The following is a 27,928-nucleotide window of genomic DNA, read 5'->3' as shown; positions in this document are numbered from 1 at the left end:
GGTCCAACAGCAGATAGATTCTTTATGTTCAAGGCGGCAAATTCAGATACAAAAGCCCACCGCCATCATGCCTCCTGCCCCTCGGTCCGGGGCTGGGCTGAGGGAGACACAGGGGGCCAGGGAGGAAGGGAGTTTGGGGGCTTCACAGCAGACTCATGTTTCAAATGCGGAGGTAACAGACTCCACAGTGAGGGGGCTCCTCTGGGGGTGGGGGGTGGTAGAGGGGGAGGGTATTATTGCATTTGCTCAGGGGGAACACCCCCCTGCTGCATTCCCTGCGTCAGGAAACTAGGGAGGTCACGACCCCCAAACAGAATCCGAGGCCCCAGGGAGACAGAGGGACCAGTTTGGCAGCTGATGCGGAAAGTGTTGGGGGTTGGGTGGCCGCCCAATCTGGCTGGTCCCTCCCCGCGCCTGACCCGGCTGAGGTAGGTGGGGAACAGGGCGGAGGTGGGGGGGCTGGGGACCCCGCTGGGAACTGACGAGAGGGTGGTACCGATTGGAGTGGGGCAGAGGCCCGGTCCCCCACCCCAACTGCTCCACATCGTCCTAGGGCTACTGAGCTAGGCCCAAGCTGGACGCTGGGGTCCGGGCTGTGGTGTCCCCACCCCAGAGGTTCCCACCAGGCCTGGCCCAAGTCATCTTGAGGTCCAGCAGGAGGCCTAGTAGCGGCCAACCTTGGCGTCCCCAATGGCCCCCCAGACGTCAAAGACGAACTCGTCCGGGAAGGCAAAGTCACCAAGCCGTTCATCCAGGGCCTCAGCCAGCTCGTCCGGGTTCCTTTTGTCCTTTCCAAGCTCCACCATGGTGGCCGCTGGAGGGTGACGGGGAACAGAATGGAGACACAGATGGCAGAGATACTCAAGAGAGACCCAGCCCCATGGGATCTAGGAGCCCCTTCCCCCAAACTCCCACCCCTCCCCAGACCCAGGTAATCCCCACTCACCCAACTCTGTGTCCCTGATGCCCATGTAACTCTCCAAAAGGTCATCCACCTTCTCAATGGCCTTCTCCTCAAAGGCTGAAGGCTGGGGGGTGGAAGGAGGGACATCAAAATAATGTGAATATAACTGTAAAGTGTATACACTTTCAGTATATAAGCCCACAGTTCATCCTCACCACAACCCTGCAGCTGTCAGTATTATTACCCCCATTTTACAGATGGGAAACTGAGGTCCACTTGCCCAAGACAAGTCCCAGGGCTAGCAGGTGGCAGAGGTAGATTTGCATCCAATGCTCAGAGCCCCTCGGCTAACAGGTGATGCTGCCACCTATGAATTTCACAGGGAAGGGGGGCTGGGGCCTGACTGGAACACTCACCAGATCCTCTACTGTGGCAGGTCCCCGGGATCGGAGCCGGAGGGTCCCACGGCCAGTGCCCAGCTGGGGACCGGAGCCAGGGCGGCCACCCCCTGAACGCATGCTGATCATGTCTGTGGGAGGCAGGGAAGGGGTGAGGGTTGGAGAAGCCCAGTTCCAGCGTGTTCTGGTCAGGAACCCAGAGGGCCCGGCCTCAGGCAACCGTCCACCTTCTCCAAGCTTCAGTAGGCTCTGGGGGAGTTGGGGGCTGCGGTGACCCCAGGAGGGAAGGACTCCTGACTTGGTCTTAGCATGGGTGGAGGAGGCGCAGTCAGGGGCTGGGAATGGAAAAGGCTGGAGGGGGGACTGAAGGGGCCTACTTCTGCTCCCAGGGCCTGAGGGACAGGAAGTGGGTGGGTTCTGGGTCTCCAGCTGCTTTCCCCAAGGCCGAGGGGGTATAGCCACAGACCAGCCCTATCTGCCTGGGGAAGTGTTTTAGAGTCCCCCACCCCCACCCCAGGGGCCTTGGGACCATTCCTGGGAGTTAATGAAGCCAGGCAGAAAAGTGGGGAGGCTGGCACAGGGCAGCCAAGCCTGGCTTCTGGGAGCTGGGGTGCTGGCCAGGGTTGGGGGCGCTTGGCTGGGCTAATGGCTCCTGGAAGCTGGGTGTGGGGGCAACTTCCTCCTTGCCTCCATCCTCCTCCCAGGCTGGGCAGCCAGCCAGCATCCCCTTCCCAGGGCAGGGTGGAGCGGGCCCTCCCTTTCCACTGTGGCCAGCTGGGCTTGGGGCACCACCTGCTGGTGGCCCTTGGCACTGCAGACTGGACCAAGTCAACAGGGTGACCAAGCCGCACAGCCCCTCACCAAAGGCCTTGCGGGGCTCCGTGAGCTTCAGCGTGAAGGTGCGGCCTCGGGGCAGCTCCTTGAGCAGCCGGGCCACCTCGTAGTGCCGGCAGCCCAGCAGGCTTTGTCCGTTGATAGCCTCGATCATGTCACCCACGCTGATGAGCTGGATGTGGTCGATCACGCTGCCCTCCTTAATTCGCTGTGGGGAGAGGAGCTGTCAGCCCCCGTGCCTCTGCCCTTGGGTCCTTACCCTAAAGATCAGGTGCCCCACCCCCAGGCACCTTGATGAAGGCATAGCCGGCCCCGTTGTCTGTGATAGTGAGCCCCAGCGCCTCCTCTGACTTGAACACCTCCACTTCCTTGCGCTGCCCCTTGACGTGGGCAAAGATGAAGTCCTCCAGCCCGATCTGGCCCCCAAGGAGCTTGTCCATGTCCACTTTGTGGGTGTTGAGGGTGCAGAACATCACCTGCAGGGGTGGGAGACATTCAACCCACATCTCCCTCCTGCGTCCTCTGTTAATCACCACCGGAGGGGGAAGAGAGGAGAGCTGGTAAAGGCCTTAGGGGGTCCCCACCCCAGTGCCTGACCACCCATGGAGCCAGGGCAGGGCCCCCACTAGGATGTCAGCTCTGCTAGGGCTGGACTGCTGTCCTAGCAAAAACTCTGCTGTTTCTAGGGCACAGAGCCTGACACACTGTGGGTGCTCAGAAAATGACTGTGGAATGAATGAAGGGGCACAGATACCCATCCTGCCTACCGAGACCCCTGCATCTACTTCCTGCTCAGTCCCACTGTCACCCTTCTTGTCTCCCTTCCTTTGACCACCAAAGTCCTTGGGGTTGGACCTCCCGATGAATCAAGGAGAAATGAATCTTGCATCTGACCTCCAGCCCCCACAACCCACTGGGGCACAGGCCTCCCACTGCCTGATGGGAATGCAGCATCTGGCTGTGGCCCCCCAGTTCCTCTAGCCCAGCATCACGGACGCCAGTGCCCAGCTCCCCAGTGGGTACCTCGGCAGCTGGCAGCCGGAAGGCCTCAGCGATCTTGCCGTACAGCTCCTTGACGTTGGTGAAGCCCTCGATGCGGCCAGTGGGGCTGCCGTGGGCCAGCTGGGTGTGGAACACAAGGCGGGGCCGCAGGGCCGGGGGAGGGGGGGGCAAGCCCATTTGGGGCCCCCCAGCCCCACCTCCGCCCAGGGGCCCCGGCTCCCCCACGCCCAGCCCACCACGGCCTGGCTCAGCCTCTTCATTTTCCACCAGAGGCGGCGCCTTTTTCCGCCGCCCCAGTCCCAGCGGCATGAGCAGCGAGAAGACGGGGCGTGCCCAGGAGATCTGCAGGACAGAAAACTGGGCTCAGGGCCTGGGCCGTGGCCTCAGGCTGCCTCTCCCCTCCAGGTCCAATGAAATATTTAGAAAACAGACTGGCCTCGATTCAAAATCCAGTCCCAGCACTTACATGCCTGCACAGAAGTAATAACAGCAGCTAGTATCTACCACAACCCCATGCTAACTGCTCTGTGATCTGAATCCTAACACCACATCATGGGGACCATAGTATCCTCCCCACAATGCGGTATGTGATGATGTGGATATGCCAGAGTATGTGATCATGCCCATTTAGCAGATGAGAAAACAGTGGCTCATAGAGGTTGTTTCCCTTTATTTTCCTATCGGCTGTACTTATAAGTGCTGTGTACCAAAAATTTCTGATTCTCCTCCTTCAAAACATATAGGCAGATGGCACTTACTGACCTCTTTGTGCCTGGGCAAGCATGTGACTAGTTCTGGCCAATGAGTTGTGAGAGGAAGTGACACATGACATTTCTGGGTTGAAGGATTTAATTACTGGAGCAGGTGCCTCTAGAGGTCTACTTCTCCTGGTACGGTGACCAGCCACATCTGATATGGTGGGAGCCCCATCAGGCCTGGCCCTGAGTGACCACGATGAATGGAACTCCCTGCTGAGCTGCAATGGACATGTATCAGGAACAAAAAATAAACCTTTGTTGAGTTTGGCCGCTAAGAGTTCGGGGGATGTTTGTTACTACAACAAAACCTATCCTAACCAATATACTTTTTTCTTTCCTCTCTTTCAATTTCTTTCTTTCCCTCTCTCTTTCTCCCTCCCTCCCTTCAAACAAATATGTTTTGGGGACTTACTATATTTCATGCACCTTCCATAAGACAAGCAAAGTCCCACATTTCCTTACCCACAGTAAATAAAGAGACTGTGATGAGTGGGTAATGGATGAAGAAAACAATCTCACATGGATAAATTCTAAGAGTTTACAAACACACACACATATACACATACACATATGTATACATATGTACGTGTATATATATATGCATGTATGTGTTTAAGTGGATACATATATATACGTGTGTGTGTATATGTTTTCAAAAGCTTTATGAATCATAATTCAAAGCTGTAATTAGTAATTTCAAAAGAGTTTGCTACAAGGTACATCTATGAAGGTGAGAGAAGCGGGGAGGATATAGCTCAGTGGTAGAGTGTATGCTTAACCTGCATGAGGTCCAGGGTTCAATCCCCAGTACCTCCATTAAAAATAAATAAATAAATAAACCTAATTACCTACCCCCCTCAAAACAAAACAAAGCAAAAAGATAGAAAATCTCCATGAATAACTCAAGCATACTATTGAACTCCTGTGCAAAATGTATGCTGATAATATTAAAATAGCTTCTGTTATTTAATGATAATAATAAAAAAGGACAAGCAACAAGGTCCTTGACTAGGGCCACCATGAGCAGTTACACAGGAAGTTCACTGTGCAAAAGCACCAGACTCTGGTGCAGTGATGTGTCTGCTGGGAGGAGGTGCTGCCTTTTTCTGATTTACTCCCAGGTGCTACACAGGCTAGCTGGGGCTCTGTCCACACTGTCCAGAAGCACACAGTCCAGAGAAGATGCACAGTGAGCAAGCAAATGTGTAAATATCTAATATAATTTCTAAGAGTGTATGAAGACAATAAAATGAAATAACTGTTATAGACAAGGTCAAGGAGGGCCTCTCTGAGGAAGTGAAGCTGAACCTGAGGCCTGAATGACAGGAAGAAGTATCCGTAGGTGGATGTGAGGCAAGAACATTTGGGCAGAGGGAATAGCCAGTGCAAAGGCCCTGAGGTGGGGAAGTGCTTGACATGCTTCAGGAATAGCAAGGAGGCCCGTGTGTTTGGATCAGAGAAAGGGGGTAGCAGGAAGAGGTGACAGGCAGATTGTGCAGGGCCCTGTGGGCCAGAAGGAGGACTTGGGCTTTTGGTCTGAGTGAGGTGGCAGTCATGGGGGATTCTGAGCAGACTCATAGATCAGCTAGAGATCTGTGGCTGGCGTGGAATAAGCAACGGGAGAACAGGCAGAGGGCAGGTAAAAGAGGTGAAGGCGGGCAACTGCGCAGGGCCTTACAGACTCAGAAAGAGTTCAGATTTCACTGTTAAGTTACACATCCTTAAAAAAAAGATGTTTCACAGGGAACTAGACTCAATATCTTGTAGTAACTTGTGGTGAAAAAGAATATGAAAATGAATCTATGTATGTATATATATGACTGAAGCATTATACTGTACACCAGAGATTGACACAACATTGCAAGCTGACTATACTTTGGTAAAAAAAAAAAAAAATATATATATATATATATATATATAATGTATATATACGTATATATATATATACACACACAAATTAAAAAAAATCACACATTCCCAAGTCACAGAAGCTGGCTGCACCCTCCTGTCTGACTCCCAAACCTGAGGTCATAACTTCGATCCTGTCCCCAAAGCAACTCAATGTCCCTGGATCTCAGATGCCTGGTCTGCATGGGGAAAGTCTGTCCACCTGGCCAGCTTGTGGTGAGGATCAAATTATGCCAAATTATATTTTTCTGTGTAAAAGGGACTTCCTGCTAACCCTAACCCTCCCTTTAGACCCCTCTTCCAGGGGGCTGTCCTGGATTCAGTCGAGCCCTTGGGCTTCACCCATCCCCATTCATTCATTCATTCATTCATCTGTTCTCCAATACCTCCTCTAGTGTCACCTGGCCCAGCCCCATCACCACTCACCTAGACTAGTGCAGTTGCCTTCTCTGTGTCTCCTGGCTTCCACCTTTGCCCCCACGGTCTCTTGTTGATACAGCAGCCAGAGTAAGCCTGTAAAACATAAGTCATGTCACATTGGTTCTCTGCTCCAACCCTTCCCAGGGCACCTACATCGCTCATTCCCTGTAGCCACATGGCCTCCTCCCTGTTCCTTCAACACACTAGGTAAAGTCCAGCCTCGGGGCCTTTGCACCGGCTGTGCCCTCTGGTATCCACACAACTCTCACTTCTTTCTGGTGGAAAACATATGTCATTCATTCAGCTTGTTTACTGTTTTCTGAAGGGGCAGGGAACTTTGTCTGATTTATTCCTTCCTCTAGTCTTAGTGCAGAGAACAGTGCCTGGCACATAGCAGCTGCTCAATAAATATTTGTGGCATAAATGAATGGATGGACGAATGATCCTAATATTCACCAGCCCACCAGTCTCTGTGCCCATCTCTGGGGAGACAAAGAAGCACGGGCCGTAGTGCCTGCCCTCAACAGGGTCTTCTTGTCTCCTTCGCAAGAACACAAGCCCCACCTCTGTGGTCCCCCATCCCTCACTTCCCAGCCTCATGCTGGACACAGAGGAGGTGCTTCAGAAGACAGGGAGTGCATCCCTCTCACCTTTTACTGTGGTTTTGTTTCTCACTCCCCTCCTAGTCAATGATACTAAACAACTTTTCGTGATTTATTAACTACTTGGATTTGTCCTTTTGTGAATTGCCTGTTTAAGGCTTTGACCATTTTTTAAAATTGCAGGGTCTGTTTTTAATTGCAGCTCCCATCGTTTTTCTTACTGGTTTGTGGGAACTCTTAATATGTTCTGGGTACTAAAAATAAAATAAATTCTGAAGGAATAAATCATTACTGCTCCGTCAAGTTACTTCACTACACTCAATGATGCTACCAAAAAAAAAGAGTGAAGAGAATAGCTGAATGGTAGAGTTGGCACTTAGCATGCACAAGGTCCTGGGTTCAATCCCCAGCACCTCCGTTAAAACAAACAAACAAACAAACAAACAAACCTAATCCCTCCCACAAATACAAACAAATAAACAAAAAATCTCAAAAAAAAAACCCCACCAAATCCTCACATCATCGCCTCCCCTGGTTCCCCTTCCACCATCCCCTCATACATCTTAGCAGAATGCTAAGAACATAAATCTGAAACCTGGATTCTCCACTTACTAGCTGTGTGGACTTCAGCAAGTGTCTTAAATTCTCTGAGTTCCAAGGAAATCATGCATGTGTCTGGAAAAGTTCCTGGCACATAATAAGGGTTCTATAAATGCTGGTGATTATTACCACTATTTCCATCCATATCATCCTTCAGTCAGTTGCCAAGATTCAAACTTCCTTCTCTTCCCCAGGGCCCCACATCCTGACCACCAATTCCCAACCTCCTTACTCTGCGTACACTTGATGCCCTGGTTCAGCCTGGCTTTGTGTCGTCACCTAGGGAATGATGGTGGTGAGGGAGGGATGATGGTGGTAAGGAAAGTGGGTGGTGATTAATGAATTTGCCTTCCAGGCCAGAAGAGGCAGAGTGGCGTGGGTTCAAATCCCATTCCTGTCACTTACCAGCTGTGTGGCTGTGAGCAAGTCACTTCACTTGATGGGGCCTCAGTTTCCTCATCTGAAAAACAGGCAGAATTCCTGTCTCTTGGAGTGCTTATGGGAATCCAAAGAGATCACGCAACTAACTTGATTAGCACTTTGCCTAACGTTCGACTTAAGAAAGTTGTTATTATTATTGTCATCATTATTATTGCCTCTTCCCTTGCCCAGAACATCCCAGTCCTCTCTGCATGCTAAGGCCTACTTCAGGCCACCTCCTCCAGGCTGCCTCCCCGGCTTGCCCCAGCCTATTGGAACTGCCCCTGTGGTCCAGACGGCTCAGGCCCATGAAGTTAAAATTACATGTTGCTCTAGCAGAACGCTTGTCTTTCAGTCTTAGGCTGTTATTTAACTTCATGACTCTATTTTAAAATGTAAACCAGATCGCATCACTCTCTGGCCTCAAATCTTACGACATTTTCCCACCTGATGGAGGAAAAACTCTAAACTCCTTCATGTGACCCAAAGACCCCTGCAGAATTGCTGCTTTGGGTGCATCCTGGCCCAGCCACACTATTCCAAGTTTGGTCCAGCCTCAGAGCCTCCTCTGGCTGTGCCCCCTGCCTGATCTTTACAAGGCTGGCTTCTTTTTGTCATTCAGACCTTGGCTCCAAAGTTGCCTCCTCCAAGAGCCCCCTTGCCCATCCCCACGGAACTACCAAGCCATCCTCTCATAGTACTTATCACTCTCTTTAAGTATCTTCTTTATTTACTTGTTAACTTGTCTGTTGCCTGTCTCCCCCTGTTAGAATGGCAGCTCCCCAAGAACAGGGATTTTTGTCTGGTTCACTATTGTATCCTCTGTGCCAAGAAGAGTGCCTGGCACACGGTAGGTGCTCAATACATAAGGGTAGCATGAATGAATGTCTTATGCCCCCATTCTGACTATTCGCTGAGCCCTCCTATCCTCAGAACACTCCCACTGTAGAGTTGCTAAGTGCCACCTGCCCACCACATTCCCGGTCTCCCCTCAAACCTGAACACCGGGTGGGAGAAAAGGAGTTTCAGCCCCAGCACAGAGCATGTTGGCGGAATCCCAGCATCCCCACCCATTCTTGACTGGGAAGGGCCAGAAACTTAATAACCCCACAGCCACACAGAGTTGCAGTGGGGGGAGCAGGAAGGGGAGAAGGGGGGGGGTCCTGGGAGCTCACATAAGCTGGGGGAGGGGGGCCACCACCCTCAAGCTCCCCTTTTTCAGCAGGGTTATTGCTTGGCAGAGGAGGGCGGGAAGCCTCTGATTCAGTCTTGAAAAACCGGCTCCTGGGTGTTACCGGGGAGAACGCCTACTGTCCTCAACCCGGGCTTCCCAGGGGGGCCCAGCAGGCACAGGACCCTAGCGTCCTGGCCTTCTGCCCATCTCTCCCGTAGATGTCACTGTCTTCTCAGGACCCAGGTATTCTGGCCTTGGCTTTCCAGCTCAGGGGAGAAGGGACATGGGGGCAGCTTTCTGTTTGAGCACCTGGTGTCTGGTGACCTCTTGGGGGGAAGCAAAGACCAGCAGGTGTGGCCTAGATGGCCTGTCTGGTTGGAGGGGTTGGAGAGGGAGGAGCTAGTCTGAAACACCTGAGCCTTGGAGCCACTGGGCATCTAGTCTAGTGATTGAGACCAGTTCTGGACACCGAGACATGGGTTTGAATCCCAGATCTGCCATTTACTAGCTGTGTGACCTTGGGCAAGTCACTCCACCTCTCTGGGTCTGCTGCTTCACCTCTGAAAGTAGGAGCAGCACCTTCCGTGAGGTGTTTAGACTAAGTGATACACGTGGTAAATATCTGACACGGAAGTGTTCAATAAATGCTAGCCAGGATGATTTTTTTCGTTATTATCATCCGGACCTTAGTCCTCTCCAGGCCCCTCTAGGCCCTGGAAGACCGGGATGTGGCCAGCTCCGGAAAGTTGCCCGGGCAGGGCTCAAAAATACCGACCCCGTGCCTGTCCCCGATGGGACCATAACTGCCCAAAGGTGCATAGGGCTGGGGTGCGGCTGGAGACCTCATCCCGGCGGCAGGGGGCGTGTACCCCTGCCCCTCGTAGGAAGGCAGACGACCCGCTGGGAAGGGGCCTGGGGCATCCCCCGGCTCAGCCGAGACCTCCAGTCGCGTCCATGAGGCCGGCCCCACCCTGCAGGATCGTCCGGATCCCCGCGGGTCCGTGATTCCGCGGGTCCACACCCGGGTCCTGCGAGCGGCCGCGATTCACCCTGTCCACGGGGAAAACTCACCTGCGCCGCCACCGCCGCCACCGCCCTGCGCGCGCCCGGCTCGGCCCTCGGCAAACTCTGGCCCGGGCCTCTCCTGCAGCCGCGGCCAGGGGGAGGGGCCAGCGCCGGCGTCCGACCAATCAGGAGCGGCCGCCCAGCGCTCGCGGCCAATCCCGCTCCACGCCGCCCCGCTCCGGGTGGACCAGAAAGAAACATTCCAGAGGGATCCCTGAGCCTCACCCGGCTTCACGGCACTCCCCCGCGCCGCGGGGCATTGGATCTTCCCGCCCCTCCTAAGCCGCGGCGGGCTGTACCACCGCAAGACTGCGGAGGGGGGAGCTGTGGCTGGGCCGCGGCCAATCTCAGGGAAGGAAAGAGGTCAGCGGCCAATGGGAAGCTGGGGCCCCTGGACCACGTGCTGTTGGCCGAGAGTCCGCGTGGGGTGCCCTGGGTGGTGAGGGGCGGGGGACTAGTCGTGGAAGTCAGGTGAACAAGGCTGAGTTTCGGGGAGAGGCTGCAAACTCCCAACGTCCAGAAAAGTGGACCCTTTAGCAGACCCGGCAGGAGGCCAAGGGCTGCCCCCAATCCAGTCCTCCCCGCCCCCAGCCTGCCCCTGCCCCAGCCCGGCCATCCTCGAGGAGGATAAAAAGCTGCATTCATTAGGGGCGGGCGGGGAGTGGGGTCCGAGATGAATAGGAAGGGTCCCGAGTGTCCCTGCGCCCTGGATGTACAATAGACAAGGGCATTCATTCATTCATTCATTCACTCACTCATCAAATATTTACCGTGCCCCTGCTCCGTGCCAGGCTCTATCCTGTCTCTACAGACACATAGACGAGTAAGCTGAATGAATGTGCTCCTGCTAAAGGAAACAGCGCGTGCAAAGACTTGGAGGTCAGACGGAGAGATAAAGCACACTGTAGGAGTACAATATCGCAGGAGCTAGCAAAGCAGTGCGAAAGGGTGCAACGGAGAGGAAGACAGGAGCAAGATGGCCTGTTTGAATATTGGTTGACTAAATTTATTTATTGCGAATATTTATTGAGCACATACTATGTGCTAGATTACAAAGGATACCCAAGCCTCTGCCCTCAGGGAGCTGACCTTTCATGAGTCTGTCTCCTCTATCTGACTGTTCCCCTCACCCCAGTCTGACACAGAGCAGGGTCTCAGTACACGTGTGGATGAAAGAAGTAGGTAATTTCACCATCTCCAGGTTTGGCTTACAACCGGGATTTTTCAGGTGGGAGCAGGTCCAAGAAACAAAGACACAATCATACTTTGCCTAGGCCAGGACACTCAGCTCCCAGGACAGGTGAGATTTCCTTGTTCTAGCAACAAGCCATCCACTCAGGCAGCTGGGGCTGGACCAGGAGTTCGCTGTGTATTCTGGGAATTGTAGTTCTAGGAGAAGTCTAACTGCTTGAGCCTCATTGAATGATTAGGTCTTTGTAGCCCCTGCGTAAGCTGCTCCACATTCCAGCGCTGCGAGGGCCTGCAGAGGGACAAAGTGAAAGGGAAGAGTGGGCCCTGGGCTTAACTGATGAGGACTGCCCAGCCGGCCCCACCCAGCTGGCAAACACCAAGACTGCCGCAGCAACAGGCGCAGCTATTGTCCTTCTCTTCCTGTTCTGCTGACCTCTGCCACCCACACTGAGCGATCAGTTGCCTCTGGCTAGGCTAGCGCCCTCGGTGGGACTGTGTCTACTGGCCTGCTTGTGCCTGGCATCTGAGCTGTCTCCTACACACCTGGAGAGGACAGTATGTGGGCCATGGGGACAGCAGAATCCACCTGAATCCACCTGTTGACTGATGAGGAAGTGCCCAGGGAGGGGTGAGGGGGTTGCCCAAGGGCACAGAGCAACACTGGACATCTCCTACTTGATTTAATAGCTCAAGAGACATGCCTAAAAACAGGCTAGGAGGCCCAGCTGGTGAGGAGATCAGATTTGAGTGCTACCTCTGCCCCTTTCAGGGTGGGGAGTTCCAGAATGCCAACTAATACATGCAGAAGGAACGGATGAGTTAGAAAATCATCATTTTGCAGCCGCCAGAGGAATGATTGATTGAGGCACTGCCTGTCAATGGGGAAGTGGATATTCAGTCTCAAAGGACCAGATCACAGATAATTTGTACATTTCAGTGGAGGAAAGATCCCTTGGAAAAGGCACAGTGGAGAACCTGGCAGTCACCACCTTAACCAAGTGATCAAAGTTAACATCACCACTGATGGAACAGGCAGTCCTCAGTATGCCCCCTGCTATGCTGTATTACCAAGAAGGACACAAAATCACCTTCGAGGAACTTGGTCCTGCCAAAAGTAACTTGAATCTAATCACAAGGGAAAAACCAGACACATCCTGATGGAGAGATATTCTTTAAAGAAACAAAAACAAGCTGAAGAATTTCTGCCTTTGTCAATAAACCCTATACAGCAAAACAAAACAAAAACAAAAACAAAAAAATGATCTGGACTCTTCAAACAGATCTATGTCATGAAAGGCAAAATCAGTTCTTTACGTAAATGAATGAATGTTCCAAAACACCTATAGCTAACATCATACTTAATTATGCAAATTGAATGACTTCTTCCTTTTATTAAAATTAATTTTACCCATTTCTTTTTGCTATCTTAATGTGGTGGCTAGAAAATTTAAAATCACATATGCATGGTTCTATTGGATAGTGCTGGGTTGTCAAGCCCTTTTCAGTTTCAATAACGATAATGTGTAGACAGAGCTCCCTATGCGCCAGGCACTGTTCTAAGAACTTTAGTAAACCATTCAACTCTCCTAACAACTGTGTGAGGTGGATACAGTGTCAGACATTGCAAACATAGTCTACCACCACTGTGTCAGGTGATGATTCGCTTTGTCCATGTTATTCTTTGTTGGAAGGAAATTTTAAATTTCAGAGTAACAGAACATATACATTTTGTGTTTTGTGCCTGTGAAATTTCATTAAGGAGGCCCTTTCCACGCTTAGATCCCAGAGGTTTTGTTTTTTTTAAAAACCCATTCTGTGTTTTTTCTTTTCCTGTGTCTTTATTCCATCTCTATTCTACCTCATGTTGTGGGGGAGGATACACTCATATTTCTCCATAATCTGCTCTGCTCACCAGCTCTGTGACCCTGGGTGAGCCCCTTCCCCTATATACCTGCCCAGTTTCCTCTTATGTAAAATGGTGATCATAATAGGACCCACTTCTTAAAGTTCTTATGATTATATTAAGATGAAATGAGCTATTCTGTGTCAAGTGAGCGCTCAGTGAACACCAGTTACCATTATTAAACTGTTGAGGGCATAAAGATGAATAAATAGTATTCATAATAGAAACGCGATAGAAATAGATACATATATTAAGCTCTTACTGTGTGCCAGGCCCTGTGCTAGCTGCTTGTCAGGAGTAATTCCACTGGATATTGCCTGTATTCTATAGAGGAGGTGACTGAGGCTCAGAGAGGGGCAGCCACTGGCTCAGAGTTGTACAGCAACTAGTAGGTGTGACGCTTTAGCTCCATCCCAGCACAGGTGATATCTCTCTGCACTTTCCTCAGAGCAGAGCTTGTTCCTGAGATGTGGGGGACAGGTTGGACCCAGGACTAACAGCACTGATGGACACTGTTTTGGCCAGTGATCTTGGAGTTTGATGGCTTGGCTCTTTGTGGCCTGGGGTTGGGCTCCCCCTGTTAGCTTGGCAAGACTAGACTCAGCAGGATGGGCCTGGAGGGAAGGCAGAGGAGATGTCCCTAACTAGGCTGGGTCCTGTGGCCCCAGGTCTCAGCCCCAGTGCCAGCACCTGCCTTTGGCTGCTGGATTTCAGGAGGTCATGAGAGAACCGACTAGTAGTGCTGCTTTCTGGAGGGCCAATGGGCAGTTCTCCTTTCAAAAATACATCTCCAGCCCTTGCCCACCACCTCCTCTGCCCCCACCTGATCCAGCCTCATCACCTTCTGGGCTTGATTTCTCCTGATCTCCCAGCCCCGCCCTGGACCCATCCCTGTCTATTCCCTCCACAGTGGCCAGAGGGCACCTGTGAGCACCCAAGTCAGGTCCCATCCTTTCCCTGCTAAAGACCCCCACCAAGAAGCCATGTGCCCTTCAAATCCTTCCATGAAATATTTCATCTGGAGTCAGGCCTGGCCACATTGCTGTCCAGAATAATCTTTTCCCAAAAAGTTGGACCCCCGGTGAGACAAACTACCTAGATCTTAACTCCAACTTCCAGGCGAAAGCAAATCACCCATGTCCCTCCTGACCCAAACTTTTTCAGCTGGCTTCTCCTCTGCCTCAGGCATGCAGGCCTGCCTCAGCAGGGCCCCAACTCCGGCACTGTCTCATACTGGGCACACCCCACTCTACTCTCTCCTGCTCTCTCTGTTCCAGGCCTCAGGGCCTCATGCTCCTGGCTGGGCTCAGCCTCGCCCCTGGCCTGCCTAGGAGCCTCATCCACGGGGCTGCAGCTCCAATGGCCCATCTGAGCCCTGACAAGCTCCTGTCCCTAGGCCCGCATGCCCAGGGCCTGCCAGACTTCCTCTCTCCAAGTTCTTTGGTCATGGGAAGTACTTTGCCCATTGTAGGTTGAATGGTGGCCCCCCCCCCAGAAGATATGCCCATGTCCCTGAACCTATGAGTGTGACCTTATTTGGGGTAAAGGTCTTGCAGAAGTAATTAAATGAAGGATCTCAAGATGAGATCATCCTGGACTAGGGTGGGCCCTCAATCTAACCAGTCTCCTTGTAAGAAACAGAAAAGAAGACACCGTGACATAAAGAAGGAAGAGATTGGAGTGATACAGCCACGAGCCAAGGGACTGCCAAGGACTGTTGGCAGCCGCCAGAAGCCAGGAGAGGCGTCTGGAACAGATCCTCCCTCATGGCCTAGAGAAGGAACCAACCCTGCCCACACCTTGGATTCGGACTCTGGCCTCCTGAACTGTGAGAATAAATTCCTGTTGTTTTAAGACACCCAGTTTGTCTTACCTTCTTGCGGAAGCCACAGGAAACTGAAACAGAGGTCTGTGTTTTCCGGAAGACTGTGAGCCCCACCCCCACCTCCACCCCCGCCACCACTGCTTTGTCTGCCTCTCGCTGGTCTCCTGGGGCCCAGTGTTGAGCTGGCCCTCAGGAACTGTGCCCAGTGACTAACATGTGAATCGTGAAGTAGGAACAGGACCCTAGGGAAGAGGGGCTCCCCTGGGGCTAGAGAGAATATTCACTTCTTCCAGGTAGGAACTGGAGGAAGTGGGGTGTGGAGAACCCCTTGCCAGGAGGAACCACCAGCAGACCTCAGGGCTGGGTGGTTCTTCCTCTGCACACTCCCTGACATGAGAAGTGACAAGGTAAATACTGCAGGTCTGAATCACTTTGTCAGTCAATTACTCATTCAACAAACACTCACAAGGTCAGTTCTGGGATAAGTGCTGTACTGGGTACTGGTGATGCAGATATTACTAGGACACGGTTGGAGACCTCAAGGAAACTTGAGTTGCTCTGGAGGGGATCCTTCTGGAGTGTTCCCAAGGCTGTCTCTCCTCCCCTCATGACAAAGAGGGAAGTTGTCTGACTGAATAATCCCAGAGTTTGAGAACTCAGAAGAAATCAGACACACTGTCTCCCCCTCTGCCCACCCCCTCCCAGCACCCAAGTGTGGAATCAGCAGACCATGAAAGCATTCTGGTTTGTGGGAGGGAACGCCGCTTTCTGTACTTTAAGGACTAGATTTTAATAGAAAATATAGATGTCTATGATGTCTGTTGTTTGTTTGGGGCTAATTTGAAATGGAAGGTTGGTGTGTTGAAATTTCAAGAGACAGATGATATAGTTCAGGTACTTGAAGTTATACAATAAAATGACGTTCTCCCTCACTTCTCCCCGACAAAGGAAAATTAATACACAGTAAAACTCGCAACGTTTTCAAGCTCCTGCCTCACTCAGGAAGAGCCAAAGTTCTCCAGTGGCCTCCCCACTCCTGCACCACCTGCCTCAACACACCCTGCCTGCGCCTCCCACCCACCTCCTCCTTACTCCGGTCCAGACTCACTGGACTCCTCTGTGTTCCTTAAACTCAGGCACACTCCTGCTTCAGGGCCTTTGCACATGCTGTTCCCGTTGCCTGGAAGACCCTTTCCTCAGTATTCACAAGACTGTCCCCTTACCTCCTTCAAATTCTTGTTCAAATGTCACCTTCTTAGTGAAGCATTCTCCAACCACATTACTTAAAACTGGACCCAACACTCCCTGCCCACTTGTTTTATTATGTTTCCATCACTCTTGTCACTATCTACCATATTTGATGATTTACTTATTTATTCTTATTTCTTTCTCCCCCCACTCAACTGTCAGCTCTGCTAAGGCAGGAATTTTTGTCAGTTCTGTTCACTGCTGTGTCCCCAGCATCAAGAACAGGACTGGGCACACCATAGGTATTCAATACATGTTTATTCAATGGACGGTACTTATTATGTCTTGGGCACTATGCTGTGTGCTTCAATAATTAACAACTAATGAGAATAACTAATATTTAAGGAGACTTGGGGCAGGTTTTCTCCAAAGTGCATTAGAAATATTTGCTTATGTTAAATGCACACTTGCTAGAAGCCGGGCCTGTGGGAAGTTCTTCTCAGGGGTTAGCTATCTGAGTTCTGGCTCTGGGGGAGTGAGAAGGTGGAAGCGGCTATGATTACCTGTTTCATATGGGGAGAAACTGAGGCTCTGAGAGGAATGCAGTGAGCAGGAATGCAGTGAGCAGACCTTGAACTCCGCACAGCCACCCTCCAGAAGTCAAGTTCTTAAGGCCCTGTTTTTTGGCTTCTCCAATGCCCTTCCTTGCCCGGTTTTCACAACACTTCTATAAAGTCTGTATATTCATTAATCCCATTTTTGAAGGAGGCCAATGGGACTCAGAGAAGTGAAGTCACTTGCTCAAGAACACACAGCAGGAGTGGCAGAGCCAGGAATCAAACCCAGGGTTGCTCAGACCCGGATCCTGATGTTCCACTGCTGCAGCTGAGTGAACAAGTTGTCACAGGACAGTGTGGGAGTGAGCCTGCTTTAGGTACGGCTTCCTCAAGCTGGGTGAGGGCCAGGGCTGGAGCTGAGGGTCTCAGGGGCTTGCCTGGGGATTTGGTTCCTGGAGCTTAGCCGAGAGCACTGACCTGAACTCATCTCAGCCTTTGGGGTTATGAGCTGTGCGCTGAGAAACTTTCACATTAGGATGTAGTGATGATCGCTGATGCAGAGCGTTTGTTCCATGCCAGGCCCTGTTGTGTGTTTATATCTCTGTATCTGTTAGCAAAAATTGCACCTCGGATAAACCTCATTGGCTATGATGCTGCCACTGTGCAAAGCTTTTATCTCTGTATTTGGAAATCCTTACAACCCTAAAAGGACTACTATTATGACTATTTTACAGTTGAAGAAACTGAGGCACAGAGAGGTTAAGTTGCTTGCTCAAGGCCACACAGCTAGAAAGTGGTCAAGTTGAGGTTCAAACCTGGAGGTAGGAGCAACAATAGAGGAGGAGGGGCCACCAAACACTGAACTAGATCTTCACACCCAGCTGGGCAGGCTTGGCAGAATGACTGTGTAAAAAAACAGAAATGAGGAAGCTATTTCCATGACATGTGAGAAAAAAAGCAGAGTGTACAGTATGTACCACTGTGTAAAAAAAGAAAAATGTATTCATGCAGCATCTCAGGAAAGGCACAGGAGAAACTGGGAACATTCACTGGGGGTGGACTGGAAAGCAGGGTGGGAGGGAGGATTTTTACTCTGTGCCCTTGAGAATTTGGTTTTGCGATTACACAGCCAAAAATTGAAACTGAAAATTTAGAAATTATGCTATGCTTATATAAGCAGACTTTCTCTGAGGATGCACACACACACACGTTTAATAAAAGGGAAAAATCTCTAACGCCATGGGGTGTGTGCAGCGGTACAGAAGGAAAGGGAGCTGCTGGCCTTGGGGAGGGAGGGGACTGGACTTTCCACCACAGGCAGAATGTAAATTTTGAATTTTATACCGTGTGAATCATGTAAAAATGTGATGCTGCTGGTGCTACCGGCAAAGATGAGGTAGGTCCAAGAGAGGCAGCTCCGCATGCACCGTCGTGGAGGGAACTCTGAAACGGGCTCACACAGGCTGTGCGGGAAAATAAAATAACTGTTAGGGGGAAGGTAAAGAAGTGAGGAGGGAGAGGTCTGCCTGCTGACGCACCAAATGCCTGACACAACCTGGTCCAGTGTGGGCAAAAACCCGCACCTGAGGGGCAGGCTTTCTGCCCACTAGGGTCCTTTTTGTCTTTTTCACTGTTAACATTCTCCTCCAGAGTCACACTGCCCCGCCCACCACCCTGGGCAGGTTATTTCTGGAAGTTCCCAGAACTGTTAGGCTTTGCACACATTTGTGCTGGTGGCCCTTGGGTATGAAGTTCACAGGGACCTGCTACATAATAAAGGAGACTGCGGTGGGGTGGGTAGCAGCCCTGGGTGTCTCTGACCCCAGCTGAACCCAGGGCCATTTCTGCAGTAAATGTTATCTTGGAACCTGAGGCAGCTAACAGATCTTGTGATAAGGTCCCTTTTGGCTGATACTCCAGGGGTCACCTCCCAACTAGGATGGCCCCTCTGGGCTCAGTGTGGCTGCTCTTCTAAGAAGAGACCCAAATACTAGATTTGGGTGAAAAGCCCTGTTAAATCTGTGCTAGCCAAGAGTCACCACTAGCCAGGTGTGGTTGTTGAAATGTGGCTGGAGAGACCAAGCAACTTAATTTTTTGTATTGAATCTAAAAGAATTTCCATTTTAAAAAGACATACGACGTTTCCATCACTGCGGGAAGTGCTCTTGGACAGCACTACCCTTAGACTGTTTTCAGTGGTTAAACTGTTCAGTGGGAAAGGAAAGCCACTCCTACGTTGACTTTAAATGTGTGCTACATTTTCACTTCCAGACGTTTTGTAGCAAAACAGTGATTAACACTGTTTTGGGGCTGTGTAACTACTTACCTTATAATAAAACCAGTTCCTTAAAGCAAGTTACAAAGTAAAAGCAGTTTCCCTGGCCTGCAAATAAAGGGAGGGCAGGAACTAGGTCTTCTCCAGGGCAGGGCTAGTTCTGAGCTGGAATCCTGCTCTGGTTTGGAAAGGGCCGGTCTGACACAGCCTGTACTAGTAGAAAGAAAGAGGTAGGGGGATTATGAGGGCAGAGTATACACCTCTTGGCCCCAGCAACCAGACCTTGGAAGACCAGGAGGGATCTGCTTAACTTTGGCCACAACTTTCACAAAGAAACAAGCTCTGAGTCCACTGGGCTCTTTGGGTGCCTGGATCCAGAGTCCAGTGAGTTGATGTTCTCCACCCCACATCCAGCTCAGGAAGACTTCCCTCTCCCTTACAGAGGACTCCTGCCTCCTTACCACCCCTCCCTTCCACCCCACCCCTACTGCCTCTGGAAGGATGCCTAGACCCCACCCCAGCCCATCAGTAGAGCCCTCAAACAGAGTCGCAGGACTCCCCTGAGGTTTATCATCAGTCTTTAATGCTGTCACGCTGCACATTGACAAGTCACACGCTTTGGTCTTGTGTTGGCAGTGGCAACTTACAATGAGTCTAAAGGTCTGAGCACCAGACTGGCCTGCAGGAAACAGACGTTTGTTCCAGCACCCCCTACCCCCCACCGGGTTCCTTCTGAATTCCACCATGGCCCTATACAGAGAGCAGCAGCTGCCGTGGACTGGTTTCATTTGAGTGCACACCAACTTTACACGGAATTATAAAAACATATTTACAGACGTTCCACAGTGCTCCTGTAATCAGAAGCAAAGACCCTTTTATCAAAAGGGATTATATCTGGGGCTGTGCAAAATTCAAAAGGATCAAATCCCTTTGAAAGAGTCCAGAGTCCGTTAAACAAAAAATTACCTGGGCCACTGGTAAATCCCAGGTATGCCAAAAGGTTGCCTCACTGAAAAGGATGGTGAGTGTGCTCAGCCTCAGAGACAGAGATTGAGAGGGCCCTATGCTCCAGCCAGGGCCCCTGACCCCTGAGGGAGAGGCAGCTGCACAAGTTACTCACTCACTGGAGGCCGGCTCCCTTGGTCCTGCTGGAACATGAGAGGTATTGCTTGTGGGAGCCAGCCAGACAGTTCTGCAAAATACCCTAGGTTCTCAATTTGAGATGGCAAAAGAGAAAACAGGATTCTTCAGGGGAAGAGCAAGATGTGGGAGACAAATACAGAATACAACATGAACTGATCACACAACAGAAACTGTGTGTACAAGGTCTGGTAATCAAGAAGGCAGATCGACACAACCTAACATCCGCAAGCAAAGGGGCTACAGAGAGATCGAGTCCAGCCGCAGGCCTACCTCTCCCACTGGGCATGGCCTGGAGGTGGAGGACTTGGCCCATCCTGGAGGGCTGCAGGACCCAGCGGGCCAGACTGGACTGCCTTTACCTGCTGTCCCCACCACCTGCCACCCTATCGCTCGAAAAACCACTTAAGTCTAGTGCACGACTTTGAAAGATTGTAATATATTCTCTGGAAAACGTTCAGCAGTATGAAAGCCCTCCCTGGGCCCTCCCGCGCTCTCGCGGGTCCACAACTGGTGGAACAGTCCGGAAATCCTTGAGCTCTGGAAAGGTCCCTGGTCAGTCCTTGGGGAACACAGGTGTCTATATCGGAAGAACCTGCTCAAGAACGGTTCTTGACGTCTGGGGAATCCTGTCAGGGAAGATCACTTCAAACTCAATAATGAGGTCCCCCCGTTTCTCGGGCGTTTTGGGGAGAGGGAGGCCTTCTCCAGGAACTTTTCGCCGCATGCCAGGCCTGATGACATCTTTGAACACAACGGGTATGGTCCTGCCGTCCAGAGTGGGGACATTCACTGTACAGCCACACAGAGCCTTGGAAAGCAAAGGGACAACATTAGAGACAGAGTTGCTTAGGAAGCTCAAATCCTGCCCACAGGCTGCTTAGTGTAGGGTAAATGCCATCAGGTCTTTATAGCTAACACCCTGCCCCCAAGGTCTACCCAGGTCACCTGCACAGAAACTCAGAAAGAACGGACCCCTGGACAGTCTTATTGCTACTGCTTGGCACACACAAAGTGCTCAGAAACATCTGTCAAATATTGAACTGCTTCAAAAACCAGCCTCGCCTTCCACAGATGCTACACTACCTTGCCTGGTGCCTTACCTCCCGAAGAGTGATCCTGGCTGGGTAAATGACATCAGAGCCATCTCTCTTAAAGATATTGTGTGGCTTGTCCTTTAAAACAAAGACAATGTCGGCCGGAATGTTGTTGGAGGTCTGGTCTCCTTCCTTGGGGAAGGTGATTTTGGTCCCTTCTTTCCACCCCCGCTTCACTTCGATGGTCAAGATTTTGTCTTCGTTGCGAATGCTCTTTCCATCGGGGTTCAGCCGCTTATGAGAGATTTTCATCTTCTTGGTACAGCCGCTATAGATCTCCTCAAGTGAGACCCTAAGGTCGTGGGTGACGGGGGGATCTTGCTTCTTTCGGGTGGGCTCTTGGGCAGGGCGGGAGCGGCCAAAGTTCACATTGGTGAAGCCACCCATGCCCATGGGGAAGCCAGAGAACGGGTCATCAATGTCCATGCCTTCCTCCCCGTTGCGCTGCCCAAAAAAGGTGTCAAAGGGATTTCGGCCACCGAAGAACTCAGCAAACATGGCATGAGGGTCTCCATGGAATGTGTAGCTGAAAGAAGTACCGTTAGCACCACCGCTGCTCCCACCACTGGGGCCACCACCTTTCAGGCCTGAAAAGCAAAAGTAGAGAAATCATATGGCTGGCCAGGAGCTTCTCTCTAGTTTTCCTTAAGGGAGAAACAAAACAAAACCCTTGGGAGCCACTGAGGAGTAATTTTTTTTAGCCTGTTAGAGGGGAGCAAAAACGACCCTCAAGGTTTTACCTCCCAGGTGGAGCAGCAGAAACAAAACCCCCACCCCCCTAGCCAGTTCACTGTGGCATGACCGTGGTGAAGGGCTCAAGCTCTGAGATGGCTATCTGCTGGCACCACCCAGGTCCTCACATTTGAGTGACCCATCCTTCCTGCAATGTGATGAGAAGTACAAAGAAATCACTAAGATAACCTATGAAAAAAGCATGACCCAGGGTCAGTTTTCACTAAGTGTTTACTCTTAAATACTTCAGAGCTAGAGGTGTGTCGGGAGACTACACATGAAGGCGAAAGAGTAAATGGAGATTTTCAAATTCTCACACGCTGACACTAATTGCCACCATTCTTATATAATAAGTCACTTCTTTCTTCGGACCAAGCCCAGAAGCCAGCCTGAGTCATCAACGGGCAACTGGACAACAAGAAAGCTTCTTTTTTTTCCCCTGAAGCGGGCTACCCGGGGGAGGCTGGGCAGAGGCGGGCCCCACTGCTCCCTGCACCTTGACGGCCGACTACGTGCCTGGCACGGGGCTAGGTAAGCACTTTACAGGATTACCTCACTCCACCCTCAGGGAGGCCCGGGAGACCGCCCGGCGATAATTGGCACTCTCATTTGCAGGCTCACCACACGCAGCTTGTGCCCCGCGCTCTGCCAGAGTCCCCGCCCTGAGCCCCGGGGAGGCAGAGCCTCCCACCTCGCCCAGGTGAGCCCAGGGCCCGCAGGGCCGCAGCGCCATCAGCCAAGCTAGACCTCCGAACCCCTCTCCTTTCGCACCCGCACCCCTCGACCGATCGGGGACGTGGGTGGAGGCGCCGCCCCAGACATACTAGAAGCTTCTGGGCGAGCTGCGCGGCCAGGGCTCCTCCTCCCATCGGGAGGCCGCCAATCCGAGGGCGGAGGCGCGTGTGGCCAGTACGCGGCGGCTACTCGCCCCCCAGTGCTGGGTCGCCCCCACCTGGGATGCCGCAGCTGGGCCGCCGTGCCTCGGTTTCTCCGCCTGTCAAACGGCGGGGGCGCGCCCCCGGCCGCGCGCGCGCACTCACCTTCCTCCCCGTAGCGGTCGAAGATCTCGCGCTTGCGCGGGTCGCTGAGCACGTCGTAGGCCTCGGCGATCTCCTTGAACTTCTCCTCGGCGCCGGGCTCCTTGTTCTTGTCCGGGTGGTAACGCAGCGCCTGGCGGCGGTAAGCCCTCTTGATCTCCTCGTCCGACGCACCGCGGGCCAGGCCCAACGTCTGGTAATAGTCCTTGCCCATTGCCCCCGCCTACAACCCGCAGCCCAGATGTCGCCGTACCCCGGCTCCGCCGCCGCCCCGTCCCGGACTCTATATACCCGTCCGGCGGAAGCTTCCAGAGCCCGCCAGCCCCCTCCAGAACCTTCCGCCCCGCCCCCCATGCGGTAGCGACCAATTGCCGCCGCCCAGGCTGCGACGCGCGACATCCGGGGCGGGGCCGTGTGACCAACGGCCACCCTCGAGCGGCCACGCCCCTTCCCGCTCCTACCTCGGCAACGCCTCCCCGCGGCGCGCGCTCCAGGAGACGGAGGCTCCGCCCGCCCCTCACAGAAGCCAATAGCGACCTTGTTTCACTGCTCCGGATACTCTGGCCTGTCGCGCACCCCGCCTCCTGCCTGGGTCAACAGGCTACGACGCGCTGCTTCGGGAAGGGGTGGGGCTACGGAAGGCCCCGCCCCTTCCCTAGCGGATGAAGAATGAAAACGTTCCCGCCTGCATCGCACCGGGCTCAGGAATTAGTTCCTGCCGGTTTGACTCTAGGCCAGGTGCCTAATCTCTCTCTTCCCCACATATCCCCTGCTTCTAGGAGTAAGAGTACCCACCCGCCCTCTTCTGCTAGTTGTGGGGAGAATACAGTTGGGAGCCCCAGGACTGTCCCTGTAAAGTGAGGGACCATACTGGACCCTGGAAAGAGCGGTGAGGACCCGGGACCAAAGGTCACCTCCCTGGAGAGGTATCGGTCCAGCCCCACAAGCCTTTCACTTTTCTGTTTTGTCAAGAACACCTGCCACTGAAATCTGAAATTATCTTGTTCCATGGTTTTCATGCTAAATGCCCCCTCTTTCCCAAACTGCCATCACTACGAGGGCAGGGACTGACTCCTGTCAGTGCTGGGTCTCTAGTGCCAGGAATGATGCCTGGAACCGACGCTTGGAAAATGTTCCTGTTTTTAATGCTCGTGCTTCTTTTTCTGTCCCCACTACCTTTATGATTTTGGGGAGACATGGGCGTGTCATACATCTCCCAGGGCTTCTCTTTCCTCATCTGTGGGCAACATGAATTTTTGGCTCTGAGAGTCTGGGGTGTCTGTGGTCAAGGACAGGGCTGTTAGGGAAAGGAGGCTCAGAAAGGGGTACCACTTGAGAAGGGAAGAGGGGGTAGGTGTTGGTGGCCTGCGGAGAGGAGAGGTTCCTGGAAGAACTGCTTGGGAGTTCTGGGTGGGTGGTGTGACAGGGGCTCTGGAGCCAGACGGCCAGTTTTCTTTCTTGATTCCAACACTTCCTGGCTGTGTGATCTTGGGCTGGTTATTGAGCCTTCCAGGGCCTTAGCTTCCTCATCTGTACAATGTGGGTAGTAGTTGCACCTGCCTCACAGGGCTGTGGGGTTGATGTGAGTCAACATTTGTGAAGTGCCCAGGACAGGCCTGGCCTAGAGGAAGTGCTATCAAAGGGGTGATAACCATCTGGTTGAATGGTGGGCTGTTGAACTACCCCCTTCCTGGCAGCCCTCACAGAAAAAAGCTTCCGGTAAAACCCACCCTTGCCCGAGCTGGAATTCCTAAGATGACCATGGCCTTCTGCTGCTGCCCAGCAGAGGTATTCCATCCGTCTCTCCCTGGCCACTCACGGACCCCAGGGTGACCATGTCGTAAGGACTCTAGATTAGGACACACACCAGCCCACCTGGGAGGACGAGTCTGGGCTGGGTGCCCAGGAGCACAGCACAACAGGAGTCCTAAACCAATCATGGTGGATGGGGGAAGAGTTTGATTTTTAAGTTACACAAATAGATAGCGGGAGAGTCATCATGGGGAAAACCCCAGAGCTTGTAGACTTCCTCACACTTATGAATTTAATTTAGTTACAAATGTGGCGGCCTCCAAAGGTCTTCACATAGCTCTGGCTGGGCCAAAAACATCATGCAAGAAGTGTCCTTGTGTTTGGAGACAACTTTAGGGCTGGGGACTCTCCCTTCCTTGAGTAAGCCTGGGCCATGTTCGAGTTTTAATTGTTTAACCCCCTCGCACCCTCCCCCGCCCCGAAAAAAAGAAAAACCCTCAACATCTCTTTTTATGGCTATGATTCTTTGACCTGGACACTTACTAGGCATTTTGGAATGTTACTGGAAAAGTGGTCTCCACAGAAGCCTGAGCAGAGGTTTAGGCTCTCAACTCAGGGAAGATGTGATGGGTAGTTTTATGCATTGATTTGGCTAGGCAGTAATACCCAATTATTCAATTAAACACTTACCTAAGTGTAGCTGTGAAGGTATTTGTGGATGTGCTTAGGTTAACACCTATAATCAGTTGACTTTTAACTACAGGAGATAATCTTCAATATGGCAGGTGGGCCTCATCCAATCAGTTGAAAGACTTAAAAAGCAAACACTGAAAGGCCTTAAAAATAAATACAGAGGTTTCCCTGAGGATGAAGCAGCAGTCCCAGCCTGTTGGTCGGTCCTACAGATTTCAGACCTGCCTGGCCAGCCCCCACAATTGTGTAAGCCAATGCCTTGAAATAAGTCTCTTAATACACAGATATGCTCACAAACACATATATCCTATTGGTTCTGTTTCTTTGGTAGAACCCTGACTAATATAAGGATGGAGCAGGTAAGTCTGGAGTCAGTTGGCCTCAGTTGAAATCCTGGACCCACTATTTACTTATTTACTGCCTGCGTGGTCTTGCACAACTTGCTTTACTGCTCTAATTGCTAGGTATGTCCTCCATAAAATGAGGATAAGAGTAGATCTTATGTCCCAGGTTTGCTATGTGGATGAAACTTGAGAGGGACCAGGAAATGAACATTATAATAACAGCTAACACTGACATGGCCCTACTATGTGCCAAGCTGGTTCCAAGCACTCAATTTGTATTAACTCATTTAATCTTGACAATAATCTCTATCAGGTTGGCCTATCATTGCCTCCATTTTACAGGGAGGGAAACTGAGGCTGTGAGAGTTCATGTGACTAGCCTGAGGTCACCTAGTGAGTAAAATGCTGAGGTGTAAAGTGTTCAGCACACTGAGTATTTATGGTAAGTGCTCAGTGTGTTTAAGATGTGATTCAGATGATGATAAAGCCTTAATTAAAAGAAAAAGCATCACCACTCTTTTCAACTCTTCATCAAATAAATAAATAAATCTTCCAAAGCATTCCAGTCATTCAAACCAACAATCTTCCTCATGTGAAATAAAAACCTATGTTCACATGAAAACCCGTGAGTGAACATTTATTAAGACTTTGTCATTACTAACAACCATTAAAACCTATATGTCCTTGGGAGGAAGGTATAGCTCAAGTGGTAGAGTGTGTGCTTAGCATGCAGGAGGTCCTGGGTTCAATAAATAAATAAACCAAATACCTCCCCCACCAAATATGCCCCTTAGTGGGTGAATGGATAAACAAACTGTGATCTGGCCACACGATGGAATACTATTCAGCCATAAAAATGAATCAAGCTACTGACTCGGGAAACAATGCAGATGAACCTCAAACGCATTATGTGATGAAAGAAGCCAGACTCAAAATGCTATTATCTGTGTAATTGCATGTTAAAGGACCTTCTGGAAAAGGCAAAAGTACCGATGCAGAAAATGAATCAATGGTTACCAGGGGCTGGGGTCTGCTACAAAGGGATACTGGGGGTTTTGGGGGATGATGGAAATGTCCTATATCTTGACTGTGGCTGTGGTTACACAACTTGTTTTTATTTGGTACTGTACACTAAGAAAATTAAAACTCAATAAAAAGAAAGAAAAAAATCCCGTGAATTTAAAAATTAAAAAGTTAGCTAGGATAGGGCTCAGGAAACCTCTCTGAGGCTCCTGACACAGCGGAAAGTTGCTAACCAGCCTTGGCTTGTCTGCTGTAGGCTTTACCTTGCCTCACCCAGCTCTGAACCAGCTTGATCACACCCGAAAACAAGCCAAGCCAGGTTCCTGGAAAAATCAAGATCCTATCTTACTCGCACGTGGGAAATCCCAAAAAAGCTTGTGAAACGGACACAACTGGATCTTCCACATCCAAATGACTGTGGGTTCCCCCAAGTCTGAGACCCAAGGAGGCCCTGCTCATCCTTCAACACTGCCACAGAACAAGACCTTTCTGGAATTTTCCCTTTGGAAACTACCTTAAGGGGCTTGTTACATTTGGCGCAGCAAACACCAAATGTATTTACTTGTCACCATTATGAATCAGCCACTGTGCTGGGGACTCTAGCTGTCCCTATTGACAGGTACATTCAGAGCCATGATACAGTGTCATGAAAGGTTTGAACAAAGTGGCCAGTCTTCATTCCCAGGGTGATTCTGATTTCTGCCGACAGCCTGGTTACTGGGAGCCAGATGAGGCCAACAAGGGGTCCCCACGCCTGTAATACCCATCAAAAACAAAGAGGAATTCTCTGCAGGCTGGATCCTGCCTTTCTATGAGTTTCTTGTAAGTGAGGAGGAGGGGTGGAAATTATTTGTATGCCCTGGCTGGCACACAGCATACTAGGCTTGTGAAAGATTTGGTGCCTGTTGAGTGAGCTCAGGGCTCAGGAAAGCAGTCTCAAAAGGGGAATTCCAGAATGTTCCCAGTCTGTAGAAATGTGTGTGGAATTTCTCAAAAAAAAACCAAAAAAACAAAAAAACACGGGGGGAGGAGGGTATAGCTCAGTGGTAGAATGTGTGCTTAGTATGCAAGAGATCCTGGGTTCAA

At 51.3% G+C, this 27,928-nt stretch overlaps 2 protein-coding genes across 3 annotated transcripts; both read right to left on the bottom strand.

The window, feature by feature from the left end:
* Nucleotides 1-2: 2 nt before the first annotated feature.
* GIPC1 (GIPC PDZ domain containing family member 1) lies at nt 3-10,193 on the bottom strand. 2 transcript variants are annotated; one of them, XM_032465436.1, is made up of 10 exons: nt 10,092-10,193; nt 7,832-7,886; nt 6,231-6,317; nt 3,901-4,114; nt 3,160-3,480; nt 2,427-2,612; nt 2,164-2,344; nt 1,321-1,433; nt 947-1,028; nt 3-814 (listed from the first exon to the last, which is right to left on the bottom strand). In XM_032465436.1, the coding sequence occupies exons 5-10, from the start codon at nt 3,445-3,447 to the stop codon at nt 663-665; spliced, it is 1,002 nt and encodes a 333-aa protein (XP_032321327.1). In that variant the 5' UTR covers nt 3,448-3,480; nt 3,901-4,114; nt 6,231-6,317; nt 7,832-7,886; nt 10,092-10,193; the 3' UTR covers nt 3-662. The 2 variants fall into 2 exon arrangements, with proteins under 2 accessions (XP_032321327.1, XP_032321326.1); XM_032465435.1 differs by lacking the exon at nt 3,901-4,114.
* Nucleotides 10,194-19,585: 9,392 nt separating this feature from the next.
* Nucleotides 19,586-23,518, bottom strand: DNAJB1 (DnaJ heat shock protein family (Hsp40) member B1). The gene is made up of 3 exons (XM_032465434.1): nt 23,034-23,518; nt 21,268-21,848; nt 19,586-20,975 (listed from the first exon to the last, which is right to left on the bottom strand). Exons 1-3 carry the CDS (start codon nt 23,242-23,244, stop codon nt 20,745-20,747), a joined length of 1,023 nt encoding a protein of 340 aa, XP_032321325.1. The 5' UTR covers nt 23,245-23,518; the 3' UTR covers nt 19,586-20,744.
* Between the last annotated feature and the right edge of the window lie 4,410 nt (nt 23,519-27,928).

The sequence above is a fragment of the Camelus ferus genome, chromosome 22 (genome assembly GCF_009834535.1).
Source record: "Camelus ferus isolate YT-003-E chromosome 22, BCGSAC_Cfer_1.0, whole genome shotgun sequence".
Classification (NCBI taxonomy): domain Eukaryota; kingdom Metazoa; phylum Chordata; class Mammalia; order Artiodactyla; family Camelidae; genus Camelus; species Camelus ferus.
This window is presented reverse-complemented; position numbering and strand designations above follow the sequence as displayed.